This window comes from Sinohyriopsis cumingii, unplaced genomic scaffold (assembly GCF_028554795.1).
Source record: "Sinohyriopsis cumingii isolate HCF-2022 unplaced genomic scaffold, ASM2855479v2 utg000622l, whole genome shotgun sequence".
NCBI classification, from domain to species: domain Eukaryota; kingdom Metazoa; phylum Mollusca; class Bivalvia; order Unionida; family Unionidae; genus Sinohyriopsis; species Sinohyriopsis cumingii.
In genome coordinates, this window is record NW_028315918.1 from 5,672,466 (window position 1) to 5,693,205 (window position 20,740).

General features: G+C 33.6%; 1 protein-coding gene across 1 annotated transcript; it reads left to right on the forward strand.

Annotated features, from left to right (window-relative positions):
* Nucleotides 1–243: 243 nt before the first annotated feature.
* On the forward strand, nucleotides 244–20,146 carry LOC149773726 (baculoviral IAP repeat-containing protein 8-like). Its single transcript, XM_089946174.1, has 9 exons — nucleotides 244–334; nucleotides 2,746–2,902; nucleotides 5,411–5,481; nucleotides 6,255–6,401; nucleotides 8,330–8,502; nucleotides 8,881–8,971; nucleotides 15,542–15,658; nucleotides 16,310–16,528; nucleotides 17,307–20,146. The coding sequence occupies exons 4-9, from the start codon at nucleotides 6,284–6,286 to the stop codon at nucleotides 17,501–17,503; spliced, it is 915 nt and encodes a 304-aa protein (XP_089802300.1). The 5' UTR covers nucleotides 244–334; nucleotides 2,746–2,902; nucleotides 5,411–5,481; nucleotides 6,255–6,283; the 3' UTR covers nucleotides 17,504–20,146.
* Nucleotides 20,147–20,740: the final 594 nt, after the last annotated feature.

Below are 20,740 nucleotides of genomic sequence, written 5' to 3' on the forward strand. Positions count from 1 at the left end.
AACAAATGACCACTGCGATCTTTTCGATTTAAAAAAAAAAAAAAAAATCTATCAGGTTATGTGTACAACTGCAGTTCAACGAAAACAGTACATTTAGAATGAAAGATTAGTAACAGTTTTAAAAGGAAAAGTGGAAACCCCATTACATCGTTAAAGGATGATATTGATATTTTGTACCTGGCTGAATGCCATTGTAGTTATATTCGATGCAGCTATTGATTGATTAACATCTCCTGACTCATCGTCGAATTTTGCCTGATAATACATAGCTTGCGAGATTGTGGTATGTAGTCATTACAAATTGGGGCGAGGATATAGACCAATTATTCTGCACGTAAGTACGATAATTCTGCTTTCTAGTTTTCCTTCACTACAATACCATCCAGGGCCATTTCTAGCGCTGTATACAGTCTAATTATGAATGGTTACAATGTATGCATATGTACGTTGTTTACATTCATTTCAATCTCTTGAGACGGTCCAACGTCGAAATTACGCGACTGCTTTCGACTCGATCGATCGACAGTCAATTCAAGTTAGTGAGCTGATTTGTGTAACCCACCACTAAGTTGCGATTAGCTCTTAGGTAGCTTGTTTTGTGTTGTTTTGTTGGGGGTTGTCCCACAGTAACACGATATTCTATACTGCTTTGAGTTTTTAATGTATTTTGTCGCCTATTACTACCACCCAATACAGAACACACTTGCGTCTTCAGTCTTAAATTATCGATTTCGGCCGCATATCAAAATTCGGAATTAAAACACAATTTAGATGTTGACTGTATAAACATTGAACAACTATTACAAATTGTACTCAAGAAAATCATTTCCGAAATTTGTTATTTTGATATTTATAGTAACTGTTTTATTATGGTGGCGCTCTACAGTTATGTATTTTACGTAGGGTTAGAATTTTAAAGAAAAAGAATTTCCCCGGGTTTCCTCACTGGTTTTACTGACTATTTACAAAAGACCTTGTATATCTTATGCATAGTTCAAAGAACCTTTAATTCCCTTTATTTTAGTGTATGATTGATGGGTGTAATATGGTTATAGACTATACAGCTTTACCTTACTTTAGATGTGCACCTTTCGAAAACTGCTAGCTCCTTTTGGTCATTTTCACTACCTGGACTTCAGAGGTAAATTATATTTAAAAAAGAGCCGGTAACTTTTTTTAATATTTTGTTTATGTAGCAATTCATCTGTTGTACTTTCAGAAGCTGATATTTTCTAGTTGGGCAAAATTTATTTTCCCTATTTTAATAGGTGCTATAGATAGTGTATTTTAGACTAATTCAGGCTGATTTTTTTAGCATAAGAGAGCAGTCAGTTTAGTTAGCAGTGTGTTTAGATCATGTACGCTTTCCATAAGTGCAATAGCCAAAGAAATGTCAGCCACTTTACATCAAAGTAGCATAGAGGTATGCCAACATTCTCTCCACTGTGTATGTTTCAAATGCAAACAACTTCACCTTACATACGTCACTTTCTCAAAAGTACATAATAACTGGTGAGCGCCCCTTATTCCAGATTTTTGGGTTTGTGCAAAGTTTGAATTTGTCCACATTTTGGATTTTGCCCAAGATTTGGATTTGTCCAGATTTTGAGTCACATAAGTTCTAAATTGTACAAAATGATTCTAAGAAATATTATTGTAAAAATAATTACAGAAATATCCGTTATATTTCTTTAAAATGATATATACCTCTGGTTTGAAAGGATTTGTATATGTTATAAGTATACCAAATGTTAGCTTACCATATTATTATCTGCACCGATCCATCTGGAAGGGCCAAATGCCTTTTCTATAGTCTTAGTACAGGTCAAAAGTACGAATCTCCATTTATTGAATGAGAATTAGTTACACTCGGATTAAATATATATAAGTCAAGAGAATTAATTGCACTCTTATAATACAAACCGTGTTATTCATTTCCCAAAATTTAATTTAGAAAAGATAAATTTGGTATACATTTTGCAAACTTATTTTAATCCCCTTATAATATTTATAATAAGAACATTATTTTTAGGCACATATGAATTTTTTTTTGTATTTTGAAAGCCTTATTTTTAAGAAGCTTGTAATCTAGTAATGAATTAAAATCATTCTGGTTCTATGTGAATAGAATCGTGAATATGTACATGATAAAAAGAAGAGAAAACACAATACAAGGTAAAATATAATTTATTATTTATTTTTATAACATAATAAATAACATACATTTCTTCTTTCCTCTCTGATCTCTTCTATCTTACCTCATGTCAGTACCAGACGAACAGAAAATGTGTTGTGACTGGATAACTCCATATATGACGACACTAGTATTAGTAGAAAAATCTGAAATCTAGGCCGCTTCAATATTCTTGTGTATGATGATACGATGAATACGAGAAACTGTTAATGTTTACCTTCTTGTTACTTGCTAAATCTCTCTCTCTCTCTCTCTCTCTCTCTCTCTTTCTCTCTCTCTGATATAGCCATGGCAATATAGATCTGTTCGACTGCATACGGCAATCTGACGTCATTAATCAATAATCTCCTTAGTAACACACAGCTACCAGAATTTCGAACACGGGGAATATACTGATGAAAAAGGTGTTGTCATACAGTAGAAAGTTTTATCCGTGTTTGCCACTGTATTGGCTTTTTGAACGATTCTTTGTTTAAAATAACTCAGTTCTTAAAATACAGCATTCAATTGAGACCTGCAGGATTTGTTTTACTTTCGCTTTCTTTTTACAGGACAAGGAGATATATTGTGATGTTGTGAATGCAGAGTTACCCTGTCTTGGTGGACACAAGATGATCCATTGCTAGAATGTATCATTACCTCTCCTGAACGTAGACATCTTCATGGAACAGTTCATCCAACCACTGTCAAAAACCACAAGCAGACGAGGTCTATGCGAGTTACATACTATCTTTTAATAGTATTTATCAGAAATCGTCCATGTACTGCTGTCTCAAAGGTTGAACTTATTTTCAACGAAATGTTGAAAGACTGTAGGGCTCTTGCAACTCTTTAAAAAAATTAATGAACTTGAAACTTAGCTACTTACGTTTGATGTACAGAACAGACCTTTGGATTTCAAAGATAAACAAAACAGTCGTTTATTTTCGTGTTCTACTTAATACATTGAAAGCGAATAACATTATATGAGAAAACCATTATTTAATTCTAATTCCTCTTTAATTCATAATTCTTTTGCCTATTTTATACATGCGAACATACTCCTTTTGGTCCCGTATACAGGTTATTGCTGAAGAAATTAATTGGTTTAATGGGAAGATTATTCCAAATGTCACATAAAGACCCATATTAAAGTGCGGCTTAAAAAGATCATACGATATAAATAGTAACGTCCCTGTAGGATAATGACATCGTCAACTGAATGTCCCTTTGACTTACTTTTGTTATGAACCACCTAAGAATATATATATATATATATATATATATATATATATATATATATATATATATATATATATATATATATATATATATATATATATATATATATATAAAGAGAGACAGAGAGACACCAAGAGAGAATGTATGTTTCAAGCAAATTAATCTAAGAAATAAGATTCATACAGTCTATTAAGCAAGACTGTGTGTCATCAGGGGATGAATAACTGTGGCTGACTGAGACTATTTAACAAATACATGGCTACTTATATTAAGATCGTCACAGGGCTTTAAGGATGAAGTTAGAAAAGGGTGTGATCCTACTTATCCATCTGTGACGCACAAGTCGCCCTTTTTAAGCGACGTCTAAGTGGCAGGATGATGGATGTAGGGTTGGAACGGAATTCAGTCATGACACGGAAAACGATTTCATGTCCAATGTCGAGTTTTGAGATTGTATCTTCGGAAGAACACGGCGGTTGTTGAAATTTTAATGTCATATGTCGAGAATTTGAATTTAACATGTTGAATCACATTGATTCATATTGTATGTTGAGTTGTATGATTGTAACTGTTGAATTACACATCAGTGGTTAGACATCTTATTGTGCTTGCTAGAATTGATATTTTTTATGGTGAAATGATGCATTGGTGTTAAATGTAATATTACACAATGTCCGCTTGAACAATTCAAAATAATATCAAGTATTAAGATACAACATTCGTGTATTCAGTTTTGAGGCGCCATTACATTTCATGCATTTACAGTTTGAAAATTACCATTCACAGGTCGAGAATTACTATGGATTTCTTCGCTAGAGGTCGCTTTCGTGAACTGACCGCGTTATTGTTTTAAAAAAGGAGGCTGTTCCTCGTTGCTGTGAAATTCAACAGATGACATCTAAATACTCGCCATATGAAATGGAACATTCATCACAAACAGTTAAATTCATCGTGTGACGTAGGGATTCTCGGCATATGATATTTGAAATTTCAATCACAGCTGTGTAATTCAAAATATACACTGTAAAACATCGACATAGGAAATAGAACTTTAAACCATAATTCAACATATAAAATAGAAAATTTCGATCTAGAAAATGGAACCTTAAGGACATGCAATTTCATCCAACACGTGATTATGGATTTCTCGACATACAACATCGAATTTCAACTGCAAATTTCTCAAGTCTCACTGGATAGTTTATCCGGTGAATTTTCATCCAAAAATGATCTATTGCAGAAAAATAAGAATAATTTTACACTGAAGATACAAATCAAAACAAACTAATGATTTTTGTCGAAAGCATGCATGTGAGATTTTGACCGTGGCAATTCCTTATACAACTGGAGGTTTTTATACTCTACCAACACTGCCATCAACCCCTCAATGTTACGTTCATTTTTGACAGCAAAGAGCTCTTTTTAATATTTTCCTGGGACTAGGCAGCTAAAAGAAGCAGTATGTGCCTTACGCAATAATAAAATTCACTAGTACTATAACAAATTAGCATACTTTTCATCACCCCTCAGCCTTCTTGATTTTCAGATATTTACCTCTGTAGCAGACATATGTAAATACGTAAGCCATGTGGGCTGCTCAGTTGCAGCCCAAGTTACGCATTTGATCTCTAGTGCTAGTCTAAGTGTGACAGGCAGTCACCAAACAAGCCAACCCAGCTCAAAGTAAATCTAAACCAAATTACAGATTTAGCTTCTGTGTGAACTTATAAATGCTAGGCTTATGATAATTAGATTCATGCCTTCTACCTTAAAAATTAGGTGTCAAAATACGAAACTATCCAGTTAGACCTTATAAGACCAGCTTTTGTCCACTACAATGTCTCATAGAATTACAAACTTTCGTGATTGATTTTTGCAATATATTGACAAAAAGGCGCTTCGATGAGCATGGGGAACGTGCGTCCGAAGTACAGCTTTCTGCTGCAAAAAATTTTTTTAATGCATCAAGATGATTTCATATTATTTTATGCACAGATCCAGCCAATAAGAGCAAATGAATCGAAACACGGAGCAACCAGAGTTTGACATGTTAAGGCATAACTAAGGTAACTCAGAGAATTAGTTCTTTTTTACTTCCTTTTAGAATGTTCTTATGAGAATCCTCATCCAAACAAAATGGTAGATACTAAATAACGTTTCAGATAATAACTTGAAAACCACCGTATGTAACTCGACATGAACCGAATACAATAAGATATGCTACAGTTTTAGACTAGTCGATATATAAAATTGCTAAATATACCCACGTGAATAGAAATTGTCGATCTCCGTAAGTGAGTATCAATGGGCTTTAATATTTTCAAGCAATTTCCATGTCTAAAGGTTTTTTCTTGCGACTAATGGTTGTATCCAGTTATTTATTAAGGACATTGTTGTTGTTGTTTACATTGAAATAAATTTATTTATTGAAAGACCTACTGCAAATTCACCCAAAAAAATGTGTATTACAAGCATCATTCGATTCCAGAATTTGCCTTTTCCACGTTATTAAAATGATAATAATTCTGAATTTATTGTGCGCGATCGCACTCCTTGAAATTAATTGGTGACGCATTAATTTTAATTGTGAGCTTTGCTATTAATCCCTAGTAGGAAAACCAACTGTAAATACTTTCTCACCCAAACATAAAGCACGTGCAACTTCATCACGCACCAGCAGATCATGGTCTGCACTCTTTGTTCGAATGTTTGATACAGAACGAACAGAGTTTAAGGTGATATTCATGTACTTTATGCGACGGCTGGACTAAATCTATGCCATTTGTTGTTTTAGTGTTCGTTATACGATATCAATTATGTGTAATAACATATTATTCAGATATAAGCTTGTCGCAGGGAGAGACGAAGATGTTTCGGTTCCCAGAATATTCATCATATCATGTGAGATTGTCAACATTTGCAAACTTTCCTGCCATCTATGGGGTTGATGTTCACAGGATAGCGGCCGCTGGGTTGTACTATACAGGTGCGCATGCATGTAATAGCACTATTGTACTTCACTATATGTGCCGAATGAACATATTACAGAAACATATAACGTAAAACAAAATTTCATTAACAATTTTGGGTGCGTGGTATATATTCCTTTACTTAGATATATTTTTCTTTTAAAAAAAAGTGGAAAGATTTTGATATTAAAAAGATAACTGTTCACAAAATAGAATGGCAACTAAAACAATGAGTAAGAAACTTAAGCAGTTCCAGATAGTTAGTGGAATGTGGAGTCCATATGAGCCGATGTACCAGCAGATTTTAGCAAAGTAACATAATTTAATATGTAGCTGTGTGTGTGAGAGAGAGAAAGAGAGAGAGTGTATTGCTCAACTTTATAACAAAAGTACAACCCCTCAAAAGCGAAAACCCTTGGGACCAAAACTTTTCTTTGGTTTTGAAAGGTTTTCGCTTTACTGTCGTTTTCACAGATTTGACAAAACGTGCTTTTCCTAAGCCTTTATGTTACGAGTTTGAAAGAGACAGAGAGATTAAAAATATGACAGAACATTGGTATCTGTTCTGTATGAGAGTGAACGAAATTAAGAAAAATGATGTTATATATATATATATATATATATATATATATATATATATATATATATATATATACTGAGAAATTGTTTCAAATATACGTTCATTATGAAAAGCAAATTCCTTACATTAAAGAAAGTTCTACATGGAAATACAATCCTCGCCACAAAAATCCTTTGAGTAATCAGATGCTTCTAGAAGTTTATGATAAGTTTATTAGAATTATTATAGTGATAACCCATGATGTTTTGAGTGAATCTAAGTTTTGGAAAACTGCTTTGTCTTTCAAAACATCAAAAGCATGATAACATGACTGGTTAATAAAGTCATGATATTTCAATATATAAAACAAAAAATGTATATTGATCATGTATGCAAATCAACAGCTTCAATCAAAATTATATACTAAGCAGTTAATCATAATCTTTCTTAAATGGCTTAGCAACAAGCTTTAACTTACTAATAATACCCCTTCAAAGTCGTCTTTTTTTCTTGTTCAAAGACTTCCGATTAGCCTAATGTTAGCTATTGTTTTAATCTTGCATGCCCTTGGGACAATGTCTGACAGATAAGCTAACTAACGTACTTGCTAACCGTAATTAATATATTGCAGCGTTTGTATCAGGAATTGAGCAGCTCGATATATTTTTAAAATACATTTCCAAATTTCAAATGAGTTTCGGTTTTATGGGGTAGGGTGCGGGTGGACAACATAAAATTGAAATTTGAGATCGAAATTTGTTCCGGTATTTGGTGTTGATGGGTATCAGTTTACTAGGGGAAAATGATGATATTGATGATCATATCGCAGCCTCTATATGTGAGGTTAAAATAACACGTACCACAGAAATTCGGAACTTCAAAAACAGTTCGGTCATGTGGGGATTGTATTACACTCAGCGTTCGGTTTTTCTGAGTATGCATGTATCTATGTATATATATATATATATATATATATATATATATATATATATATATATATATATATATATATATATATAGAGAGAGAGAGAGAGAGAGAGAGAGAGAGAGAGAGAGAGAGAGAGATAGATAGATAGATAGATAGATAGATTAAAAGCATCCGTTTATATGGATTTAGTGATATAGTTAACCATTGTTAGTATAATTTCTGCAATCAGTAGTTTGAATCAATGAGTTGGAGATTCTTAGAGTGTCGTCCACTCGTGAATAGCTACTTACTTCCATTTATAATGAAGATAAAACACCTATGTAGCACGTTATCTTTATTGAAATATGTACGAGACGAAACTAAGACCCTCAACAAACGCCCTCAGAAAAGGGGTCCAAACAAGCTGAATTTACATCCAGTTATTTACAATGCCTTTTATGCTCTAAATTCATGAATAGGTCATCACGACAATGTCAAGTGCTATGCATGCGGTGGCGTTTTAAAAAGATGGGAACCGGGAGATGATCCCTGGGAGGAACATTGCAAATGGTTTCCGGATTGTCCGCACCTTGAGCAGTCCAACTACAAACCACAGCGAACGGAATTACGCGCCGAGGGGAGCAACTTTAAGGTTCGTGATTTTTTACAACTTGTTTTACATATCAGAAAGGTACGATTATTCGTGCCATTTATTTGCTTGATAGTATTATGTCTGATTAAGCGAGTCTCAGCTTGCGTAACGTTTTCATCCTATTAAGTTATCTTGTTACATTCCTCGAAAATTTTAGTTTTCAAGTCAAGAACGGCTTATATTGTTACCTATACGTCATTGACCAGCTGACTGGTTTCAGATCTGGTACGATACATTACCCAAGTCCCGAATGATACTGTCGCCCTTGTCTTCATACTTGTGTTGTATTCCCTCTGTCTTCTACTAATCCAACTAGACAACTGAATGTTATGTAGCTGGCTATTTTAAAAATTCGATTATTTTTTCTTTATCAATTAGTTTGAAGAGAAACCGTTGGCATCTGGTGGAAAGGAATCTTCCTCAAACTTGCTTGCCGAGAGACTTCATGAGTTGACTATTGAGGAACTAAGTAAGTATACAAGTTTCACAGGTGCTATAGAAATGAACCCGTAAGAGGCTACCAGTACTTCAAAAGTGATTTCAAGAAAACCAATCGTATGGGGTACCACATTTCATTTCGTGAGCAGAAAATGTTTAAGAGATGTTTGATATTTCCAAAAAATTTATTGCGACATTATCACCAAGCAAGACTTGTTTTCGATGATTGGACATAATATATTATAGCAGAAAACACGTACACTAATTGTCTATAAAACTTATCAGTACTTTATCGTTTTCATACAAGGTCATTGACCAAAGTACAAATGAAGAAAATATATAATTGGGATGAACACACATTGGTATTTTCTAAATCTACAGTATGGTGGTAAGTCATATAATCACATACACATTACAAAATATACATAATGAAGCAATTCGTAAAGTATGTTTCCTTAGATTGAATGCAAAATATATCAACTGTGCTGTTTCTTCGGATGTGCCTCTTTTAGTTCCTTACAAAGTAAATTGCGAAAAATTCCTATTACGTGGGTAGAAACTGAAGTCTTTATTATGAGTATTTGGGGTATTTTAATAAAACATGGAATTTGCCTTCAGTTTCCCCGCTGTCACATACATAACATAACCTACGTGCCCGATTGACATGCTGTCTACCTATCTTTATATGAATAGGAGTTCTCTTAAGATAAAGAGAGTGTATAGCCGTCTTATTTCAATACGTTCAACATCAAATACATAATTTTTGGCACTTTCTTTAAGACGTTTATAATTATTATAATTCTTTCAAGGGGTTGATCCATTCACTTCATCATGCAATTCTTGCAAGTTACAATCTATTAATATTTGTCTAAATTGCAAAATACATAGCTGTTACGTGTTTAGGCTCGAACACAGAAAGAGTGAAAACAATAAGCTCTTTAAAATTTAACAAATAACTTATTTTCCAGGAAAATTCTGTAAAAATTAAAAAAAAGAGAACTTACAGTTTCAAGAATCAATTCCAAAATTAGTAATCCAACAATTAAATTGCAAAAGTCATAGTAATAAATGTTCTAATAATTTCAAGTTCGAATCCTTATGGAAAATCCAAGATGGATAATGATGACGTATGCTGTAGTCAGTACTGTGCTTATCTACAGTTCCTTGTAGAAATACAAATAATGGCACTCCGGTATTGGAAATCCAAATTATGCTTGTAAACAATGTCTTTCCAAAATCTGTGTAAGCACTCTTCAAATATTTCCAGAGAATCAAGAATTAATCCTTTTGAAATCCAAATGATCTGTAGAAAATTATAGCTCAAAATCTGGCTACAACAAATTAACTTGACATCGGTGTGAAAAGCCTAAAAACTGAGAAATCTCTCTCAAAACAAAGATTGTATTGTATCATAAGACGCACTTTCGAAATTCCCTCAAGTTGCGAAATCAGAGGGGGGTCACATGATCATGTTTATATCACATACACAGAATACGGCCTCGATTAGACCAATGATTTTATTCCCAGAATAAAAATTTTAAAAAGTGTTTACTTTTTAACCAACGTAGTCTCATCATGACCTTGACAACAACCAATCATTTGGAAATAAAATTGAACTTTGTTTACTAATTTCTGAATCCAGGTCAGAATTAGATCAACTCCTGTTGTTTATAAACTAACAGTCAAGGTCAAACAATTTTCTGAAAAAGTATCATCTCTAGTGAATAAATTTACATTACAATAGCATGTAAAAAAAAAAAATTTAAAATTGTCAAACAGACAGTTATATATATATATCAAGTTATTATCTCGCTATCATCGAGTGCCTTTAACGTCATGTAGCATTACATGGGACGTCTTTAGCTATGTATGTATACGCCACTGTTTGATACATCTAATATAATAGTCAAAATACATATTAAAACGTCAACATTTAAAAAGAGCTTCCATGTTTGAAGATTGATTTCTAAGAGAAAAACAATGTTTACTTAACTGTTGATGACATATCTCTACTGACTTTCCCTGTTCACTAGAGGGGAATGGGCTTAATACGAGAATGAACTAATTTGAATGCAATGCTCAGTGATGGAGAAACAGTTTTGCTTATTAAGTTCGAAATATTTCAAATGACTTCGACCAATTCATTCGGCTAGAAAACAATAATCCAGAATAGGTGAAATAAATTAAACTTTTGATATTCTCATTAAGCCAAGTAAAATCTTCAGACTTCTAAAGTCTACCACCATTTCTAAAAGCAATGACATATGTCTTACCCATGTTTACAGCAAGGCCCCATTTTACATAAAGGAGCTCCTAATGTATCTATCTGTCTTTGTAATTATAAATCAGTATCCGCAAAAATAAACAAGTAAATTTGTATTTGTAATTCTAAACGAGTATCAGCAAGACTAAACAAACAATCGAAATAAAGTAACAGAATCATATTTTGCAATTCATTGTAAACAAAGATATCAGTTTCACCATCTTTATCCATTATTGGTAATAAATAATTTAAAAACGAGGAAAAATGCGAGGATTTAATATACATCCTTGTTTCACTCCAAGCTTACATTCAAAATATTCACTTGTTTGATGTTGAGAACTCCTTACAAATGATTTAATCATTAAATATATCTTTTATGAAAGTAGCCAGCATCCTACCCTTCACACCATTTTGTGATAATGCATACCGCAGTATTTCTGTGTTCACTAAATCAAATGCCTTCTTAAATAAGCCGTTAAGTTATAGGCTCCTTTTTTCTCGAAAGATATGTCTGTATCTTTGCAATCTTGTATATTATCTGCTATTAAATAACTAGCCATGTATCCCGTCTGTTCTTCATGTGTTTTATCATAGCTAGTATCTCAACACAGATGGTGGGACCCCATATTAGCCGCTATTTAAAGTCTATCATGCGCTGAAAAATAGCATTAAACCCAAAACAAATTCATTGCTGGTGGCCATTCTATTAACTCTTTCATTTATAATTGTAGTTAATAATTTACTACTGGTGTCTTGTGAAATTATCATTTTCTCCATAAATCAGGAAAGGAACCATATAATAAAATAGTGTTAAAGAGAGGTGTTAATGGCGTACTATTTTATCTTTTTACACTAGAAGGATTCTCCAGAAAGCCCCTCTTCACAGGTAATTGCTTACTTTTGAGCAAATTTAATGATTTTGATACTTCATTCCCAGATGGGGCCCCGAGTGGCCGAGCGGTCTAAAGCGCTCACCGTTACGGATCATTGCCATCTCGCCTCTGTCTGCGTATGTTCAAGTCTCGGGCTCGGCCAATGTGGGTATGTGAGAAAGCTTGCCAGTAGCTTCTCGTGGTTCTTCATGGGGTTTTTCCTGGTTCTTCCTCCACCATTTATACTGGCCGCCATGTATAGCCTATCTTGTGCTGAATAATGGCGTTAAACTCTACAGCAACAACATTGTTCCCAGATATTTCAGCCTGATTGGTGGCATCATCTTTGCATGTATCAGATATATTTTTGTCATGTTTCTGTAATATTTCTAATAAATCATAAATCATAAAATACGGGTCAAATTCACCTTAATACGGATTACAAATTCACAGATTATCTCGTTTAGATATATTGTTATCTATATCAATAATTGTTAAACTCCTGGTTCATGATTTTATTTATTGTTTGTAATTTTTATTCATGGTTGTAAATTGTACAGAATTTCTTTAGTTAGATTTTGCCTACGTGACCTGAGTCTGTTAAGAGCCTAAAGTTAATTAGGATCTATCTTTATAGATGCTGACATACGTATTGGAAATTACTAATAATAATTTTAATGATAAGAATTAATCCTTTGGATTGATTTCATATTGGCTGATGTGGTTTGGACTGTTCTAGAAGAACTCAGTATTTTCACTAGGTTGGGCAAGGTCACATAAATATGCAGTTTCTGGGCACTGTGAGTAGTAAGATTCGACACATTTGGTATATTTCAAAATATAGTCACAACAGAAGGTATATATAAGGAAAGAACTGAGCAATCAGATTCATTCCGACTTTTGAGTCATCCTCAATTCTTGTGTTCCTATTATAAGTCTGCAGACGTGTTTTATGTTGTATTAAGGTCTTATTCGAGAGGAAATACATTCTTTAGACTGTTCAGTGGACGTAAAAAGTGGTCATTATTTGGAACATGATTTTAGTCTAGAACTGATGTGAATCATGCAAAGGTGTTCTGGACGAGGCCATCTTGACAACGTCATGATTCTTGGCGGACCAAACATTTCCGGTTTTGAAATTTCATCTTAACTTTTCATTATTTTGGAATTTCATATAATTTTATCATGATTATTTTGAATTCATTTCATGATACTGTAAGTTCTTCACACATTTTCATTTATACTTGGATAATTAGGTGGTTTGTTAAGTTTTTTAAAAACTTGCTGGTTTTGCTTTTATTTAGTTTGTGACCATAGATAAATAACTGACAACATAGCACAAAACAAATGCAAACTAACTTTTTATTTTAGGTTTGAACCTTATAAAAGGAATAAACATTTTTGTGCAGCGATCGACATGTCTTGACGTATTTATCGAAGTATGTACAGAAATTCAGAAGAAAGGAAAGCATCTTTAGCATAGCATATATTAGGGTTTGGGAAATTGGTGTAGGGAACATATGTATACATTTCAGTTTGTCTTTCTTTCCGTAAACATTTTCGTTTCGGAGACATGACCCTGAATATGTTCATGGTATTTCAGCTACTTACAACTGCCACCCAAGTTGCCTGGAGATGTCTTTTCTGTGTTCTGTATTTTTATGCTGTCATATAATCAAATTGTATCATACAGTAATGAGTGTATACATTGATGGTATAATGGCCCATAGGGCAATTACATAAGTAGTGAGTATATTGATAAAGTAATCGACCATAGGGACATACATTAAGAAGTGGGTATATTGATGGTGTGATGGACCATGGGGCCCTAGCATAATTAATGTGTACATTGTGTAATGGACCAGTCCATTTACACTTAGCAATTGTCGTCTGTACGTTTTATGCTGTAATTGAACATTGGAGCCTTATATAGGTAGTGTATAAATTGATGGTGTAATAGGCCAGAGGGACCTAGCATAAGTAATGTGTACATTGATGATGTAATGGATCAAAATGGCAGACATGATTAATGGATCAAAATGGCAGACAAGATTAACGGATCAAAATGGAGACAAGATTAAAGGATCAAAATGGCAGACAAGATTAATGTACAACATGAGACTATTTGACCAATGGTAGTTTGAGTATGATTCTTTAAATAAGTAAATAAGCGGAAGAATAAGTGATGCGTATCACAACTATAAATGACTCTTGTTGTATGTATGTATCCGCTCTGACAATCGTGACCTATTTAGATTCATTGCATGTCAGACACAACTATACATACACAGGTAACACACACAACATGTGTATGTGTGCAAATATTCACATCCAATCGTAATGTAAACTCTGTAAAGTAATTACATTGACATTGATGTGTTTTGATCCAGTCTCGTTTATGTAATCGTCCATGTTATGATATATTTCATAATGAGATATTTTAACATTCCAGTGGGCGAAAAATGATTTCGCCACAATGCTAATATTACTTGTATACCTACTTTTGTTTCCAATTTAAGAAATATATATCCCATTATCTCCCTCTCTCTCTCTTCCCACCTCGCGTAACTGGCATAGTCCAGGTTATATATTATAAGTTTAGTAACAGTCTTTCTAACTAAAATTTTATTTTGTAAACATTAAGCAATCTCTAGACGGTATTATTCCATTATGTAATGGTTTCTTTTTAGAAAATGTTAATTGTGACCTGAGGTCAAGAAGAAGACTGTAAAATCTTGTTACTGAAAAGACTTTTCATCTGTGCTTTAACACAGAATCATGTTATTACTCTGTACATGATTTGATTTGGAATTATTCAAATTATTTCTTCTGTGGAAATAGAAACATTCCTGCAAATAGAGACTTAAATTTATACTGACATATCAACTTAGGATTTCTTCTTAGATTGTATTATTGTGATTCAACAAAAGACTGTTGGCACATTAACACTTTACGAGCCATCACACGGATATCAACACATTCAGCGTTGGACTTAATTGCGATTCAACTAAAGTTTATTCAGAACTTTAATTATTAGGACTACAAGATCTTTTTTGGATTTAATTCGCAATGCCGTAAGTTTCCTTTGCTTATATTTCCAATTTATATTCTAGGAAAATAAATTCTTTGTTGAATTTTGCAATGCTAATTGATTTTCACTCTTTTCTGTTACATAATTTATGAACATAGATTTGTAATGCCACGCTGAATTCCAAGATGTTATGGGTGCAATGCCTGCAATACAATGCCTTGATATCCATACCTTCAGTGGTTTGGACTGAGCCGTGTACTTTGGTTTCTCCCTTCCATGTACCAGGACAACAACATTTTTAAAAACTTTTATTAAAGAAACTCGAAAAGGATCAACTTTAGTTGAATAATTGCTATCATGTTATTTGCAGTTTTCCTACACACTGAAAATACATTTTTCTTTGACCATGAAAGGTATTTTCATATATATATATAGAATCAAAGAAGCATGAGGCCGAGTCAGATATGACAACACCTGCAGCTTTGGCTGTTCTAGAATACGGGTACTCCAGAAATGCCGTGAGGGTGGCCATCAAGGTGTTGCGAGATAAAGGTTAGAATGCCTACTTTGCCTAGAGTATAAACGAGAAGTGTATCGTTTGGCAACTTTTAAACTTAAAAGAATATATGAACACACAGAGCAGCGTTAAAACGAAGAGACGTAAATTTAAATTTATGCATCTTCCATGGATTTGTAATAATTAAGAAAGCGCCATCTTATGAAGTAAAATCATTTATTTTGCTTTTCTTTTTATCATGGTCCTCTTGACCATTTCTGTAATTCCAATTTCTTTTCTTAACATTTTCATTTGATATATTTCATAATCGTAAGTCTCCAATCTGTTTATTTTCTTTGGGGGAGTGGTGCATACACCTGTGATTTGTTTCTAATGTTCGGCACTCAGATAGCTTGAAAATGATATTTCTACTCTGAATGGTAGGGAAACAAATTAAATACGTTCATAGTATTAGTTGACAAAACTAAAATGTTCTTAATTTAAATAAAGACAACGATATCCTGTTTCAAAAGAAAACTCACCTCGCCTCCCGTAAAAATGATATCGTCGGGAACTAAAAAGCAAACTCATTTTTCGTTATTTGGATTCATTGAAAAAATAATTACACTTATTTTCAGCTCCAACTGTACGAAAACCTACAATAATCATTCAGTGATTCTTTCATTAGTATCAAAGCATGTTTACAGGACAGAAAAAGCTCACCGCCGATAGTATTCTTCAAGTTTTGATTTCCGCCGAAGACAAAGGAATCATACTACCAAAAAATAACTGCAAAGAAAATACTACAACAAGCGATGTCGCATCAGAATCAAAGGAAGTTTGTTTCTCAGCATTATCTACAAAAGAAGAACAGTTGACTGGATGCAAATCAAATAAAACGTTGAAGTCTGAGGCAAAAGATGATGGTACAGTACACATTTATTGTTCAAAGAAAGCTGTAAAGCTGCTCAAAAACAATCCCCAGTTAGGATCCATCTAAATATATATTCTACCTGTTCGCTAATGCAGCAAAGAGTCATAAACAACTATCTAAAACAGGAGCAATATGATAATTACGTTTAACTATCTCATTAATGTTTTTTATTTTCTTTCAATAACTCTCGCTTCATTCATTTATCAGGTATATTTATAACCTTGCCATTCTCTTTTGGCTTCAATTTACATTATTTTTGCATACGTCAATCATGTTAAATATGTATTATTTGTATTACATGTCCCTTAAAATTTATATTTATTATTTGTAACTTAATAGGGGAATGATATATATTTATCTTACTTCAAATATTTCTTGTTCTGTCTTCATTTGCTACATTACATTTATAATGTTAATGATGCGATGAAGCCGCTGCATTCTATGACACACACACACACACACACACACGCACATACACACAACTACGCACATACTCACACACACACAATCACACACACAGTCACTCACACAGTCACTCACTCACACACAAACACACACATGCACAAGCTTCAGCGAAGATCATTGTTAATCACAGTACCTAGGTACGATGCAGTGTTGCATAAGAAATTTATGTACTATAACATTCAAATGCAATCGAAATCACCGATGAGATAGTTTCAACATCTGAATGTTATGAACTCTGAAGAACATTTTCCAGAAGCATAAACGAATTTGTTAATTTTATTTAATACTTCTTTTCTTCACTGCAGAGTTCTGCCATCTGTTGGAAGAGAATGAAAAACTAGCAATGCAAATGACGTGCAAACGCTGCAGACAACGAGAAAGAAATATACTTGTACTGCCTTGTACACACTTCTGTTTGTGTGAACAGTGTTCCAGAGAGGTATCTCTCTGTCCTGAATGCTGGAAACCAATCAATGAAAGAGTCAAGACATACTTACCGTGAGGATTTGTACAGATATAGTTTGTGTAAATGTATCACCAATTGTCACGCAATATTGGTTCTTTCCTTTGAATCTTGGTATGTTCCAGACTGATGCGTAACACAATTCAATGTGCATGAAACATACATCCCACTGACAATGAATCATCAAACGATGTGGTGTTTCGTGTCTTTAAATACTGGCTCATTTTCAAAGTAAAACATAATGAGTATAATTGAATAAGTGTTATTTGCTTGTAGTGCCGTGGCAAATTCGTACATGTGAGTAAAGAACGATTAAAATTAAAAACATATATTCAAAATAGACATTTAAGTAATTAAAATATCGTATAGAGCTGATTTGGGGTGGCGGATAGAAAGAGGGAGTTTACTTATCAAAATAGTCCTGGGTTAAGCATACCCGTCCAGTCAATGGAATCGGAAAGGATCTCTAGATGCTAGTGTAAACATATCATACATATCAGCAGTTGTCAAAGTAAAGCTATGCTTGTTTCGGGAATACTCGTTTAAAAGTTAATTTCTTTGCTTAACTAGAAATGTAGAAGCCGCTTGATATAGTTTATCCCTATAAACTATAATGGAAAACGGTATGACCAATATTATAACTTCGTGATTCGATGTTCTGTTGGTATGCTATATATTTATAGGTCTCATAAAGGTCATTAAAATTTTCTTATCATAGGGATTACTAACTGTCTCACTACTCATGCTAGCTTAAGTACTTGAGTACTTATGCTTTTGCATACTTTTATATCGGAAGTTAGTTATTTTGTGTTCATGATATTATAATATAACTGCAAAACACTGGTTATGCTTCCTGTTTTCAATCCATGCATCTGGAATGTAAATCTGAGTTCAACAAATATGGTTGCTTTCTCGCATAGTTTCTTTGACACTTAGATTATATGATTGTTGTACCCTTGTTTAGATTTGAAATTATCTCGATTTATGTGTCACCCTGTAGTTGTCAATCATATACGTGAATCACTTCCTCTGGCTGATTTGAAGCATATGAATATTTAGTAGCACATGCGCATCCTACAGGAGTTCATTGCTTCAGAAGTGGTTGTACTAGTAGATTATGCCGATCTAGCTTGTCCTCTGTCATCCTTCAGTCACTTGCAAATAGCTTCTCATCAAGAAGTGTTTCACTCGTAATGTTTAAGGACATATTCATTGCGTTAGATTTGCCTTCCCCACTTATATGTAGGAACAATTTAATTTTAATGTGTAAATTTGTATTAAGCTGGTTGGTCAAAAATAATCGTTGGGTCTGTTCATGATTGAGAAATGCCCAAACCTGTCTTGCACTGCGTGGATCGTTGTCTGATGGCCAGGTAGTCAGTTTATCGGTTCCCGTTTGAGCTGCCACAGGGTAAACCTTTATTTGCCTGTTCCTCGTTCAGCATCGCTCATGCTGCATTTTGTCAAATACGTTTATGTAGTTTCTTTATTAGTTATTCTCAGCGATGGAATCATCCCGATTGGTTCCAGCTGTTTTATCACATCCGATGGAAAGAAAACTGTAAACTTCGTAACTAACAAACACATATACAGGAATTTAAGAATCGCTTTTTTGTTTTTCGTTAGTTGTGTATTTGTGTTATTTTGGTGATGATCACTACTATGTTTGGTAGTACTCACGGTACTAATTCAGTTCCCGTGGTAAACCTATGGAAACACCATGATATTAAAAATTCAATAACTTTAAATTTCTGAGTGATCATGATCAAATCTATATGTATCAGTATAGCTGAAATCTGTATGACAGCTTCTTTATAGAGGAAAGGATATCAGCCGCGGCATTTTCTGGACTTAATGTGTTGGAAGCATGTGGTTTCAATCCAGCAACAGAGCTAATTTCAGTAATGAACGTTCCAAACTCAAGACTGTTAAAGAACTAAAATTCCACCAATAAAGGAAAGTCTCTATATTTTCAGTTATAACTAGGATTAGCTCTCAAAAGATTATTTTTTATCTAAAATCTGTCTTTCAGTATCAACAAATCCTGGCCAGCCAAACCCATACATACTATATTTTATCTTCGCCCATTTCCATACAGGATCCCATTTTTCCATACAGTTAGGTGTTATAATCGTGATGTAAAACAGAGCTATAATATTGCGCACGCTTTTAACCAGGGCAATATCTCATCAGATCTTTGGAGAGGGTCATATCGCACATGATACCAGTACTGAGGGAACTGGTTTGGTAACACCCAACTTCCTAACTGCGCTGTACTCACTAAATTATCCAAAACTTATTCCAATATGATTAATTTAGGGATGTCAAAATTTTATATGATTTCAATCTTAAATTGCGTTGCTTCGTCGTGTTCAAAATTAGAACTCTCTTATCCCACCATCTTTATAGAAAAATGGATAACTACTACATTAAACTGCCGTATTGTATTTTCAGTATGTTTAAAAAACTAGTTTAATATTTCTTGAGTCCAGATATCTATGTGAAAAACAAAAGGATAATAGCTACGCAACTCGGTTTTGTATCTGGGCTTCCATTTTGTGAAAACGTGCCATCTATCCATTATTCTTAGCCTATGAACAACCAGTATGATCTGTTTGAGGTTTGTATACCTTTTCAAAGTAATATTTCCAAAATGATACCAAATTAAATGACGTTGCTACATTTTCACTCTCTTGTGTTGTATTTGCAGGTGGTGTCACTTTTATCCTACAAATTCGTTGTTTTCTAATTTAGTATTTGCTTTCTCCATTCATCAATGTCATTGAGACGTACTTTGTGTATGGTAAATCCCAGCCTGTATCTCTAAGTCAAGATAGAATTGAAATGAATGCATACGTCTTGACAATCTGTTTCATCAGAAATTAGAGATCTGTAAGTTGAACCTCCAAAATATTATAAGTTATGTTTACGGTTTTCGCGATTCTTAATCAATATAAGAACTAATTTTTCGAGATTCCTTATTTTCCCTGGTGGTTTTCGAAGGCTGTACTAGATTGTTGTTTTTACCTACACTTGTTGCCTTTATAGATTCAACCTTATTGCCTTTGTTCCCTTGATTGTCATCCGTTACAATTAATTGAAACCTTTCGGAGATATTTACTATTTTGCAATAAAAGCCTGCACAATAATGGAATCTACGAGACGAGCAAAAAGAAACAGTTATTCGTGTCGCATTTTCACCAAAGATATGAAGAAGATTTCGGTTTTATTTTGCTAAATCCAAAGCAAATTCATACTGCGAGGATCCAATAAATA